Here is a 12,012-nt window from a genome sequence, read left to right as displayed (position 1 = left end):
AACACAGAACGTGAGTGGACACGTTTCCAACGCAAATACACAATTTTTTTTATTATGTAGTTTGCCAAATCCCGTTGTTCTATCAATTTCAATTTATACATATATAGTATATAATATCCCGAAAATTATTGCTATTTATTCCATCCTTTATCCAAATCATCACGAATAAATCCAGGAACGTGAGAAGTGTAGCCTCCCGCTGTTCTTTATATTCTCTTTAAAACACCTATTGAGGCTCATAAATGTGAGAGGCAGCGATCTTTGTCTCTGTCTCTCTCTCATTCTGGTAGAGATGATCGAACAGGGAGTCGAGGTAGACGGGGGAGGGGTCTAGGGGAATGGTGTCCTCAGGGACGTCCGGGCACCCTTCCAGCTCCCGTTTGCTCCCCTCGTCTGTCTCCCCCGGTCCCCGCTGGCTCTTTCTCCCATTCTCTCTCTCTCTCTCTCTCTCTCTCTGTCTCTCTCTCGGCCTCCTCTACCCCCCGTTGGGATAAACAGATTAGGTAACTACGTGATAAGTCGGTAAGTGGGTTCCCTCGGCCCACGGTCCAGACCCACCGACATTCGCTCTAACATCTAACTACCTCGTTAGCATCATTAGTAACGGTCGGGGTGTCATTAGATTTCGTTCTCTACGTGTAGTTTTTCCACGGGTCCACCACTGTCCCTCCCTTCTCTTGGGCTGCCCTTCGAAACCTGCAGTTCGCAAGTGCAACGGATACGGACGATCGTGGAGGATCGTGACCCACGGTTTGTGGAATAATTTTGAGTCGCTCGTCAGCATGTCTATGTGTGTGAAAATGTTATAATAAGTCGAAGATAGAGGGCAAGTGAAATTGCAGCTATCTTACATGAATTTTTGGAGCCTGACTCGATCTTCTCTCGGAAACAAGACTCGCGTAGGATAGTTTTCCGTTTTCCGATTTGTCATTTTCATATTAAATTTCGTATTATATTTTAACTTATTTTAAATTGATTGAGAAAAATCTGACTACGTGTACCGATGTCCCCCCCCCCCCATGCCGTAATATTATATAAAAGAGTGAAACGAATAAAAAGGTAAAAGCTGTACGCATAAGAGAATGAAATCCAGTAGCTTCAGGCAATGATTTCTACATTAAAAGTATATTAAATCCTATTCAGAAAAGATACGCTACTTCTCGTGAGGAACACGTGTGAATGATTGATGTCCCATGCTTTCCATGTACGAAAAATTGATCGTCTCCCTTCGCGTTTTCTGTTGGCAAAAACAAGCGTCAACAAAACGACAAAGTGTGTCACGAAAAGGAGATGCAAGTGAATCCCAAGCGCGAAAGTCGCCAGGTCTCCTGCCCCTCTCTCTCTCTCTCTCTCTCTCTCTCTCGCTCTCTCTCTCTCTTCTGTACCCGGGATGCTACTAATAAATTGGATCAGACCGACTCCCGATGAGTTGTACGAGTTGTCTGGATCCGGGCTTTACTTCGGACCGACTCTAATCTAAGATCTTGAGTGGATTTCAGTTTGGGGCATCGGCAAATTTATTTAGCCGCCGCGGTCGACGCCCGATTCACTTCTCTATCTTTGTTTTACTTTGCTGCCGCAGCAACAACGGCAGTCGTTGCTTATCGATATGGCAAGAATAGGGATCAAGAATTTTTACGCATCGTGGTGTATTTCGCAGGATCACTGTATAGCTCTGCGGTTCATTAATTTGACGTTACGCACGAAATTTCTCTTCCATCTTCTAAAATCGAATTGTTCAATCGAAGTGTTTAAAAGATTCGACATATGCGCAGAATGATTGATAAATTGAAGAGCTCTCATAAAGTTTTCCCATAAAACCTTGATAAATCCGTTAAAAAAAATCTGGGTTCAAATCTGGGAAAACGGCGTCAAGTCGTTCTCTACCTTCGCTATATAATGATCAATTTTATTCCGACAAGAATTGAATGGGAAATATAAGATCGAGTTTAACACTTGCGAAAGAATGTTTTTGTTAGGAACAATTTGTAAACTTTTATAAGTAATAAATAAAACAATAATTGCTTTGTACTCTTTAAATAATATTACTTTCTTCGTTTTTATTATTCCCGTACAGTACATTTTATTCGGAAAGCATCCTTGAGACATTCTTAAACCTTTCAGGAACGTCCTGTGGACGTCTTTAGAACGTCTTTGGGGCATCCATTGAGGGTATGAGTTGTATGTGCTGTACGGATTATTAATTATTAATATTATGAAAAAAATACGTGTAATATATACTGTTGGCAAATTTATGTCGAATATAACACGTTTTACATTTCCCAAACCGTCCACTCCAATTTTTGTGTTTATTTAACACATAAGATAAATATCAGAAAACAACACAAGCATCGTGTAAAAAAAATGATCAAGAAAAAGGTAATGCTAACACAGTTTGTAAACAAACTGTGAAAGTATATATTTTTTAGTATAATTAACATTTATGACATGTTAAATTAACACAGTATTTCATTTATTCATCTTAGAATTTACGCTTTAAAATACATTATTTTTCACTCACTCATAAATTGCGTCATTTTGACACTAAAAAAACGTTGAATATCAATTTAATACAAAAATCTAAATGACATAATCACGTTATGTTACATTAACATTCGAATATGTTAAAAAATTCAACGCAAACAGTTAACAGAAACGTGAGCTTCCAACACAAATGCATAATGGTCTTTATCGTGTATTACGAAGTAAATAGATAGTGAAATTTTCCACAAGAATCAAAAAAGTCCAAAGAAATTTTTTCTTTTTAAATTCTACGATCCTCAAAATATTAGGTGGTCGAAACTTAAAATTTTATTCTTATACCTATTCCTCTATCTGGAGAAAAATTACCATATTTGTACCATATTTTATACATAATAAAATACAGTTTGAAGATAAGATCTTTTTTGTTACATGAAAATTCAACATTTACAGAACTGTTTGGTTTTCGCGAAAAACCGTCCAATTATATTATCGAATGAAAAGGTACACATAATCGTCGCTTCTTAGTTAGATCTAGCGGTAATTTTCTGGATGGTTATGTGAAAAACAACCGCAATAATCATTCGGGTATCCATTAAAATAAATCCGTATCGGCACGATAATCGTGCAAGCGGGAGCACGAGCGGAAACAAAGTTTTAAGTGCATCCACAAGTCCGCAACGTCGTTAAACGCCCTGATAAAATACCGGCCGTCCGGAAAGCTCGAATCGTTTATTTTCGCGTGGGTTGGTTTAGAGCGAAAATCCTCGCGGATTCTCATTGATATTAATTTTGCAAACGACACGGGAGATCGCAGCGACCGTAGCGTATAATTGCACGTCCGTGACAGTTATGAAAGTTCAGCGGCATCGAGGCGAAGTATCTCGATGCACGCCTGCGAATGCAGTGCCATTTGACTGCACCGTTGATGGTGCAACACCATCACGCGTTATCCCCATCTCGCTTTTCCACCCTCCCTTTCTCTCTTTCCCTTTCCGTCGCCGTTATTATCCTCTGTGTCGAGAGGATGATAGGGGGAGAAAGAACGAAAGAGAAAGAGGGCCGGCATAAAGGCTATAGAGAGTAAAAGAGAGGAAGAGGAGGAGACATTGCGCGCGAGTGAAAGAGAGACGGGCGGACGGCGGAGAGAGAGTGGCATGAATTTTTATGAGCTTAGGAAATTAATTTGTGTTTTTCGCTAAGCCCCGGCTTAGCGCCGCGGTAATTAATTGCGCTGATTGCTCTGCATCATTGATGAGCGGTTCCGGCCGCTTCGTAACGTCTGCTCCCACTTCGCGTCTCGTTGTATGCGCGCGTATCCGACCGATGCCTTTATATCGGCGCTTCACTTTTCGATCCTTCGTTGCACGCGCGCGATCACAGTTAACCACGTTTTACTCAACATTTTTAATTAACATGCTCTGTCTGCTCGTATAATTGCCCGTATAATGGCGAAATAAAATGTTGCACGCTGCTATCGTAACCGAAATACAACAGGAGAATAATATAATTATATATTAATAATCAATTGTTGAAATATTGAATCGTGTGTCAATGATAATACTTGGAAATCTTTTTGCTCAAGTACTTGAATATTGAGGGTAACATGATAAAATGTAGGACCTCATTTTATTTTTTGTGTAATTTTTTCATTTTTTAGTTACATTCAAATCAATGATGTAACCGATAATTTGTTAAAATTTAACATAAAACGCATTTGGAATGATTAAAGCAGTTTACAAAATGGGAAAAATTGTTTAGACGAAAATAGATGTGACTATCTGAATAGGATGGTAAAGATGGTAAGATTTTTTTATCTGAAAACTTTCAGGTTTATTTAGAACTTCCCAATCTTGAAGTCGTAGAAAATTATACTATTAATTCCAAAAGATGGAAAATCATAATAGTGAAGATGTACTTCTTGATACGAATAAGTTCATTACTGCACTTGCTAAATTAAATTGAATTAAGTAAACGAATATGAATGAGCGTGCGTCTATGTTTACTACGTACGGCTCTTATTTTGTGAGTTATAAAATCTGATACACAACTTATTTACACTGATAAGCACTAATGTAAACTGCCGTGAAAAAGCAAGGAATTATGTTGATCATTTTATTTTGCAATAACGCTTGCCGTATAAATTTGAAAATTCCGCGAGATTGTCAGTAACTCACAAGTTTCTTGAAGTTTCCGAGTTTCGCAAACCCTAGTCAAGCACAGGCAAATATGCGGAGTACCGAACTAAGTTCTCCTGGAACTTTGCAAATTCGAATCTATCAAGAATTAAAAGGTGAAACTTTGTCGAACTCGTCCCTTTAAAAGAAAAATATTTTCTTTATATTGACACCCAACATATATATATTATCAATATTAATTACGCATAAAAAAATGTATTATATAATTAAACTGACAAACATTAATTCGATATATTTTTTTATATTCAGTCGAATGTTTTTACCTATTATTATATCATATTATTTATATATTATCATTCGATTCGTCATTATTACTTCTGTTATCGACAATAGTTCGTTTCAGTGTTTCAGAAAATAAAATTTGAATTATCATTATATTAAGAATTACTGCAAAAGCGATATTCGAAAAACACTTAACAATTCTTCCTGCTCGTTACAGATACTAGTTACTCCGCCTATCATCCAGCGCTACACGGAGTTGGCGAGGATTCCTTCGTGCGGAGGAAACAGCGTCGAAACAGGACAACTTTCACCCTTCAGCAACTGGAGGAACTCGAGTCCGCCTTTGCGCAGACTCACTACCCGGACGTCTTTACGAGGGAAGATCTGGCCATGAAAATTAATCTCACGGAAGCTAGAGTGCAGGTGAGTGTAACAGTTACAATCGCGGGGAGCGCTTTCTTTCCACCAAAATCGAATTTTTCAATCCTAATCCACTTATCCCCACAATTATGTTTCTTAACAATAAATAAGATAACTATTAGGATTGCCAATGTTTCAAATTAAAAGAAAAAGAAAAACGGGATAATGGAAGCCAGAAAGTTAATTAGTACGTAAATCTTTGTATATAATAATTTAATTTATGAATAAAGTCGATCGAAGATATTTAAAATATACTTCGCATTGTATAACTATATAATTGTTGACTTTATGTTATATTTTTTACCGTTTAGATTTTATTTTGTAAGCATTAACAATGATCCGATTGTGATCGAAACGTTTGTTTCAGCCGGCATGTTATTAAAATTTATAATAATTCATTAAGACATTTTTACTTATCTACTAATTTGTTTACACGTAAAATTTCTGGCTCGTAACCATTTTTCTTTTAACTTGTTTTTACTTTAAATCATTATTAATGGAAAGAATTGATATAAAGATAACGCAATTGTGATATATCCCTCAAATTTCGCAATCCTACAACCTAATTAGACTCTTTTCAAATTATGACATTTCAAGTATATTAAAAGCAGCCGCGTGAGTCGTTGAATTATTATTAACATAATTATTTACTTTTTATTCAATTTTATTTTGTCAGTTCTCGTAAAGTATCTTGCCGCGCATAATATAATAATGTCCGTAATCCGATTAAATTACAAAAAAGATCCATTAGAATAAGGGAGATGAACAAATTCATGGCAGAAGCACTGTGTGCATTATATTTAAGGATATATTAAAACAGGTTACTTGAAAGTATGCTAATCACGTTGTATAATCACGTTTATTCGATAACATGAAAGCACGTGCATTAAAACTTCACAGAATGTTCGCATGCTCGCGTCCGAGCATTGGCAGCAGCGAGCTTAATCTTTTAATGCGTCTCAGCGCATTGAGATTGGATTCCGCGTTTTAATGCGATGAGAAAATTACGCGCGGCAACCCGATAATTTTTTGTCTGCCTTCGTGAGCGTTAAGTAGAGAAATTTCCGAGAACATTTTTCGCGCGCTGCATGTTTTCGCTGTAATATTTCATGGAACACACAATAGAATGTATTACCCGCCTACGTATCCATTAGTATCCAAATGATTATATCGCGAAAAAATATGCGTAAACCGGATTTCTGCAATCCAAAGCGGAATTTTTTTTTTTTTTTTTTTTTTTTAATCGATTTTTGTCCTTTGCCACTCCCGGATTTAAAAAAATTGCCATATTTATAATTTATTCGTACGAAAAATAACGCGCCATATATTTTATGTATGATGTATGCGTGTATATATATATATATATATGATGTATACGCGACACAGATGGGGAACGCGCGAAATTTAGTCAGGATGAAAATATATTTTAGATTCAATAACGGCAGATTTGAAAATTAAAAAGAAAATCTGTAAAAGACCTGTAACTATGATCGATTGTCTGCGGCCGTACGGTGTTGCCGCAAGAGCGAAAGCGTATGTACCAGAGGGGCGAATCGGGGCAGGGAGGGCGGGAGGGCGGGGGTGGGGGCGAGGGGCCCTGCAGGACCCCCAAGAGGCGCGCTGACACCCTCGACCTGACGTAATCTTCTGACAGAGTAAGCCGGTAATCTCCGGGATTACTTTGTACTCCTGCAGGCTACGTCCTCACGGCCATATTTACTCACGCCGTTATAATTCGCGCTGAGAATCCCTGCAGCGTAACAGCGATTCCAGCCTAAAATCCTCGTCGGAACATCTGCAGAGGATATCTGATTACCAATGGCGGCTTTTGATTTCTCGGCAGACGCCAACCTGCGTCTCCGTCGGATTTCAGATGATACGTTTTGACAGCGCCTTTCGCAATTTTCCAAGTCAAACATACCTCGGTAATCACACGGAAAAGAAAAAAAAAAAAAAAACGATTTTACTCAACTATCTGTTTGGCTAAATATCTAATTTGAGTATAGTCGTAGATTTGAAAATAATTTTTTGTTGAATCATCAAAGCAATTGGGAAATCGAAGCATAATGAGCAATGCTGCAAAAAGTTCTAACATTCTGGCAATCAACTTGAGCGTCCTATATAATTATTTTGATAATCTAATAAAATTACTTTCAAATCTAATAATAATTAAATTTTTAGATACTCTTGAGCAAAACTGCTCTTTCCGTGTCTTATATTCATAGCATTATTAAATCAATTTACTACTATGATTATTTCACGCAAAATATTTTTAAAAATAATTAATTATTATTTGCAATTTTTTTTAGTGTTTGATAAATTGTAGCGAAAGTGTTTAATGATAGTTTGTATTATATATATGATGTCAACAATACAAGTTTCCTGGAAAAAGATTAAAGTGTCTTTCATACATGAAATTCATAAAATTATCTTTGAAGATTTTTCAATACAATGTTTAACGTTAAAAATTCTATTTATAACCTACATGATCCTTTATTTTTTTCTTTTATTTAAGAGTATTTTATTCCATTAAAGAAATCACTAATCTCGACTTTTTCTAATTTATCAATCATACCGATCATTCCTTCAGCAATCAAAGTAAACATTAAAAAAAAAATGTACATAAATAATAACACTAAATAATTCGTATTTAGTCCTGCCGTAATCTGATATATTTATAATTTAATTGATACAAAACGAAGAAAATTTATTTTATCTCGCGTCTTAGTTGAAAAAATTCATTATGAAATTTATAAATAATCAATATTATTATTTTTTTTAAATAATTATTATAGTAAAATATAACCCGCTTACCCCGACGAAAATCCGAAAGAATCTCGGCGCTCCGCCCGGCCTCTCATTATTAATATCCTGACTGACGAAAGGATCCTCGATCACAAAGTCTAAGAGGCAGCCTGGCGTGCATTGTGCGAATTTACAAGGAGGCTGGCAATCTTTACGAGAGAGATACGACAGTGTACACATGACAATGAAAGAGACAGAGGGGTGGCGCGAGGCTGTTGGTCTGGCTGTGACGCAATTACGGCGCAGGCTCATTGTTTCATTAGGGAAGACAAAGGGAATCTGGAATAATGGACAAATAGGCGCGTTTATGTAGCGCCCGTCCTCCTCTCCAGGCTCCAATTAGAAGCCTAACCTCCCAGAGAGGGGGAGGGGAGGGGGGGGCAGTTGAAGGAGGGTCGGCTGTATCGTCGAGGCACGTACCGTATACGACGTCCTCGCGCGCGTCGCGAGCGGGTGTACATTACCTCGCACGCAACATTCGTACGTGTACACGCACACGCTCGTGTACACACGGACGTGCGTGTACACGTGCGAGGCCGGGCAATTACCGGCGTGCGTGAATTAGACGCGTCGCTCCCGCGCCGCGTCAAACGGCACTCGCACCTGCGCTCGTGCGACGCGCTCTGGACCGTGCGTGGACACCGCGATTACGTCGGCTCTCTTCTATTTTCGGTGATTGGATTTCGCGGAGCTCTACCTCTTCTCTTCCCTTCGCGCAGTTGTCCGCGCTCCTCCTCGTCGAGTTGCGAAATGCAGAAAATTTTTCACGCTCACCAATCTCGCGAATCTCGAGAAAAGTAGCTCGCCGGTGTAAAATATTAGTATCCCTATCTCCGCGATGGTTTTGACGAAAAAAAAAAAAAAAAATATTTGAATCCACAAATTGGGTTGGAAATTGAGAAACGAGCGGAAAATTTCTATAAACGTGGATTTATTGAAAAGTGGACATTTTTCAATTTACGGGCTGTTGGAAAAAAAAACAGCTTTCCGTGAATTAATCAGTAGTTATCGTTGTCACGCAGCGTTTTAAAAAGCATGTCACACGTGATACGTGCGATCAGTAATCCCGCGACAAAGAGCGACACATTCGTTTAACAAGGGGGTGCAGCCGATTAAAAACGTTTTACGCCCATTATCAACGAATTTCAGATTAAATTTGTATTGGGAAAAAAGTGGAGAGGAGATATATATATACATATATATATCGCGCAAGGGTGTAAAGGAAAACGGCGGTGGTGGTCCCTATACGAGACCATGGCTTTGTTCCCAGCTATTACTCGTCCTCCGCCGCCCCCTCCTGTAACCCTTAGGATATTATTATATCTCCCCCGTCTGTCGCCCCTCCTCCATCCTCTCGCGATGTTCGAGGTGGCGGTAGAGAGTCGTACCCATCGTATTTATTTTATTAAACCATTTCCCGTTGCTTCCTCCTGCGAAAGTTCCGCGCTCGAATGTAAGATAATCATTTTCCAGACCCATTACACAGAATAGGATATACCAATCCTATTAATTCCAGCTCTTTTTACTAAGGACTTTTTGTGAAATTTTTCTTTTTTTTTCTAAAGTCTCTTCTTTGTTCACAATTTAATACAGTTTTGGCAATAAATATAAAACGCAAATTAACGTAAACGTTTTATTACAAAATTAAATTAAAAAACAGTTTTATTGAAAAAATAATATTTATTTTGATAATATAGCCATTTCAATATTTTGTTAATCTCTTTTTACCTGTTATATTACTTTTTCCAAGAAAATGTGATAAATTGAGGGTGTTTTGTACTTGTGTATGTATATATATATATATATTTACGTACAATATTTTCTTTTCAAAATAACTTTTTTACTCAAAATCAGGTAAATCCGACGAAATTTATGCTAATTTTTCAATATAAAGTGATATAGCACCATATTATAATAAATGATGCATCGGATGTTCTCTATGATTTTTTCTAATCAGCTACTTTACGTTCTACAAACAAATAGCTCCGATTACGTTTTACAAGATGTTTACTTGAAGGCTTGTAAAAAAATTTTCTCAGATTTTCTAGGTATTTCTATTTGAAATTCCAGCTGAAATTAAAGAATTTCTTAATGCAATTTTGAAATCAATTTTTTTTTCACGAAATTGTCTTTTTTACAATTATAGAGCTTTATATGCTAAACTTATAAGATAGATACAGAGAAAACTCACTGCAGTATCAGTAGATTATTCTCTTATGGCTATACTTATTGCCAGAGAAAAAGACATAACGACAACAATTATAAAGGACACAACTATGCAAATTTTATATGTACAATTAATGTACATAGTTGAGTATATTATTTTTTAATAATTATTTTATAAGTCTAAGAGATAGTTTATTCAAGTATGTACATTACTTCTACAAATAAAACTTATATAATTGTCACCTTTATACAAACCTGCCATATTTTTTTCTAAATGCGCGCGCACGCATGTATTGCTTTATCATCCCGATTTTTTAATAAAAATTCACGAGACCTATAAGAGTGTACGTAAATATATGCGCGTGTGTAAGTCGTAGTTATTGCCAATGAGATCGTTATTTCGTATCATTAAGAAAAAATTATGAAAGGAACGACGTTTTCGAAAAGAAGATGGAATTTAAATTTAAAAGTAAAGTTTCAAAAATTTCGAACGGCGATAAGGTCCCATGAAAATTCTTGACTCTTTTCAAGGGTAAAAGAGAAATCCCCTGAAGACTTCGGGTTTCCCTAGGCAGTAAATATCCTGAGTTTTACTATTATTCGTGTACGTGCACCGAGTGAGGATTCCGCATGAGAACTCGGTTATTGTACATTCATTGTCGAGACAAAAGTCAACAGTGGAGAACCGCTGGGTGTAATAAAGTCTATTTCAGCTGGTATTATGTCAAGTTAGCCTCGTTAGCGGAACTCGAGCTTTTTAAAAAACACTCGGTCGCCGTGGTTGCTGTCGGCTCGTTGAACATGCACGGCGGAAAGTGCCCTCCCCCCCCCCTTCCCCCCTTTCCCAGCCACCCAACCATCCCTCAACATCCGGCCAACCAGCCTGCCGCACCCTCGTGCTTTTCTCTGCCTCAGAATGCCACCTCCACCCTTCCTCCCCCTCCTCCTCCTCCCCCCCCCTTTTACCCTGCACATACAATTATCCTTGCACATTTGCGGACATTGCGGAGTGCCATAGATACGACCGCGTCCTCCTCATTTTTCTCCTATCCATCCACCTCTCCCGTCGTTTCTATGACTTACGCGGAGACTTAACCCTCTCGTCCGTGCGCCGCGTGTAATGTATAGTCAGATGACTGAGATGTCGAGAATATTGAATCAGAGAATTATGCAAACTTCCGCGAAGTTGGCTTTTGAGAAGTTTAACTTCCCTGGATGCACGTATATCGCTATACGGTATTTATTCGTATTTAGCATAATTCAAAAATTGCATTATGAAAAAGACATAAAACATTAAAGGCACGAAATAAAAGTGTGGGACAAAAATTGTTAGGCGATATTGAGTGTTAACACAGATATTTACAAATATTTTTATAACATTTACGTATCAATTGATAATGAGTTGGAAATCAGCGAATTAAGCATCAGTAGTATATATATATATGTTTTTTTTTACGTAAGAAGAGTTCTATTAAAAAGAATTAATTTCATTTACTTACAAAACAGTAACTCCTGCACCAAAGTAACGCTTCCTATTTGATTGATTTCCCAAAGCTTAAGCGTAACGTTAATCTATGCTAACCGCGACGATCGTAACCTTGCAGGTGTGGTTCCAAAATCGGCGGGCGAAATGGCGTAAGAGCGAGCGATTGAAGGAGGAGCAACGCAAACGCGAGGGTGGAAACAGCGGTGGCGGCGGCGGCGGCGGCGGCGGCGGCGG

The 12,012-nt window shown here is 37.8% G+C and overlaps 1 protein-coding gene across 1 annotated transcript in view; it reads left to right on the top strand.

The window, feature by feature from the left end:
- Window positions 1–12,012, top strand: part of LOC108756651 (dorsal root ganglia homeobox protein) — a 54,993-nt gene that overhangs the window by 36,236 nt on the left and 6,745 nt on the right. The window contains exons 3-4 of the mRNA XM_018500640.1: window positions 5,119–5,324; window positions 11,897–12,008. Coding sequence (XP_018356142.1) covers window positions 5,119–5,324; window positions 11,897–12,008 — 318 coding nt within the window. The remainder of the gene's footprint in view (window positions 1–5,118; window positions 5,325–11,896; window positions 12,009–12,012) is intronic.

Source organism: Trachymyrmex septentrionalis, unplaced genomic scaffold (assembly GCF_001594115.1).
Source record: "Trachymyrmex septentrionalis isolate Tsep2-gDNA-1 unplaced genomic scaffold, Tsep1.0 scaffold13, whole genome shotgun sequence".
Classification (NCBI taxonomy): Eukaryota; Metazoa; Arthropoda; class Insecta; order Hymenoptera; family Formicidae; genus Trachymyrmex; species Trachymyrmex septentrionalis.
Note: the sequence above shows the minus strand (reverse complement) of the source record. Positions and strands in the feature narration are given on the sequence as shown.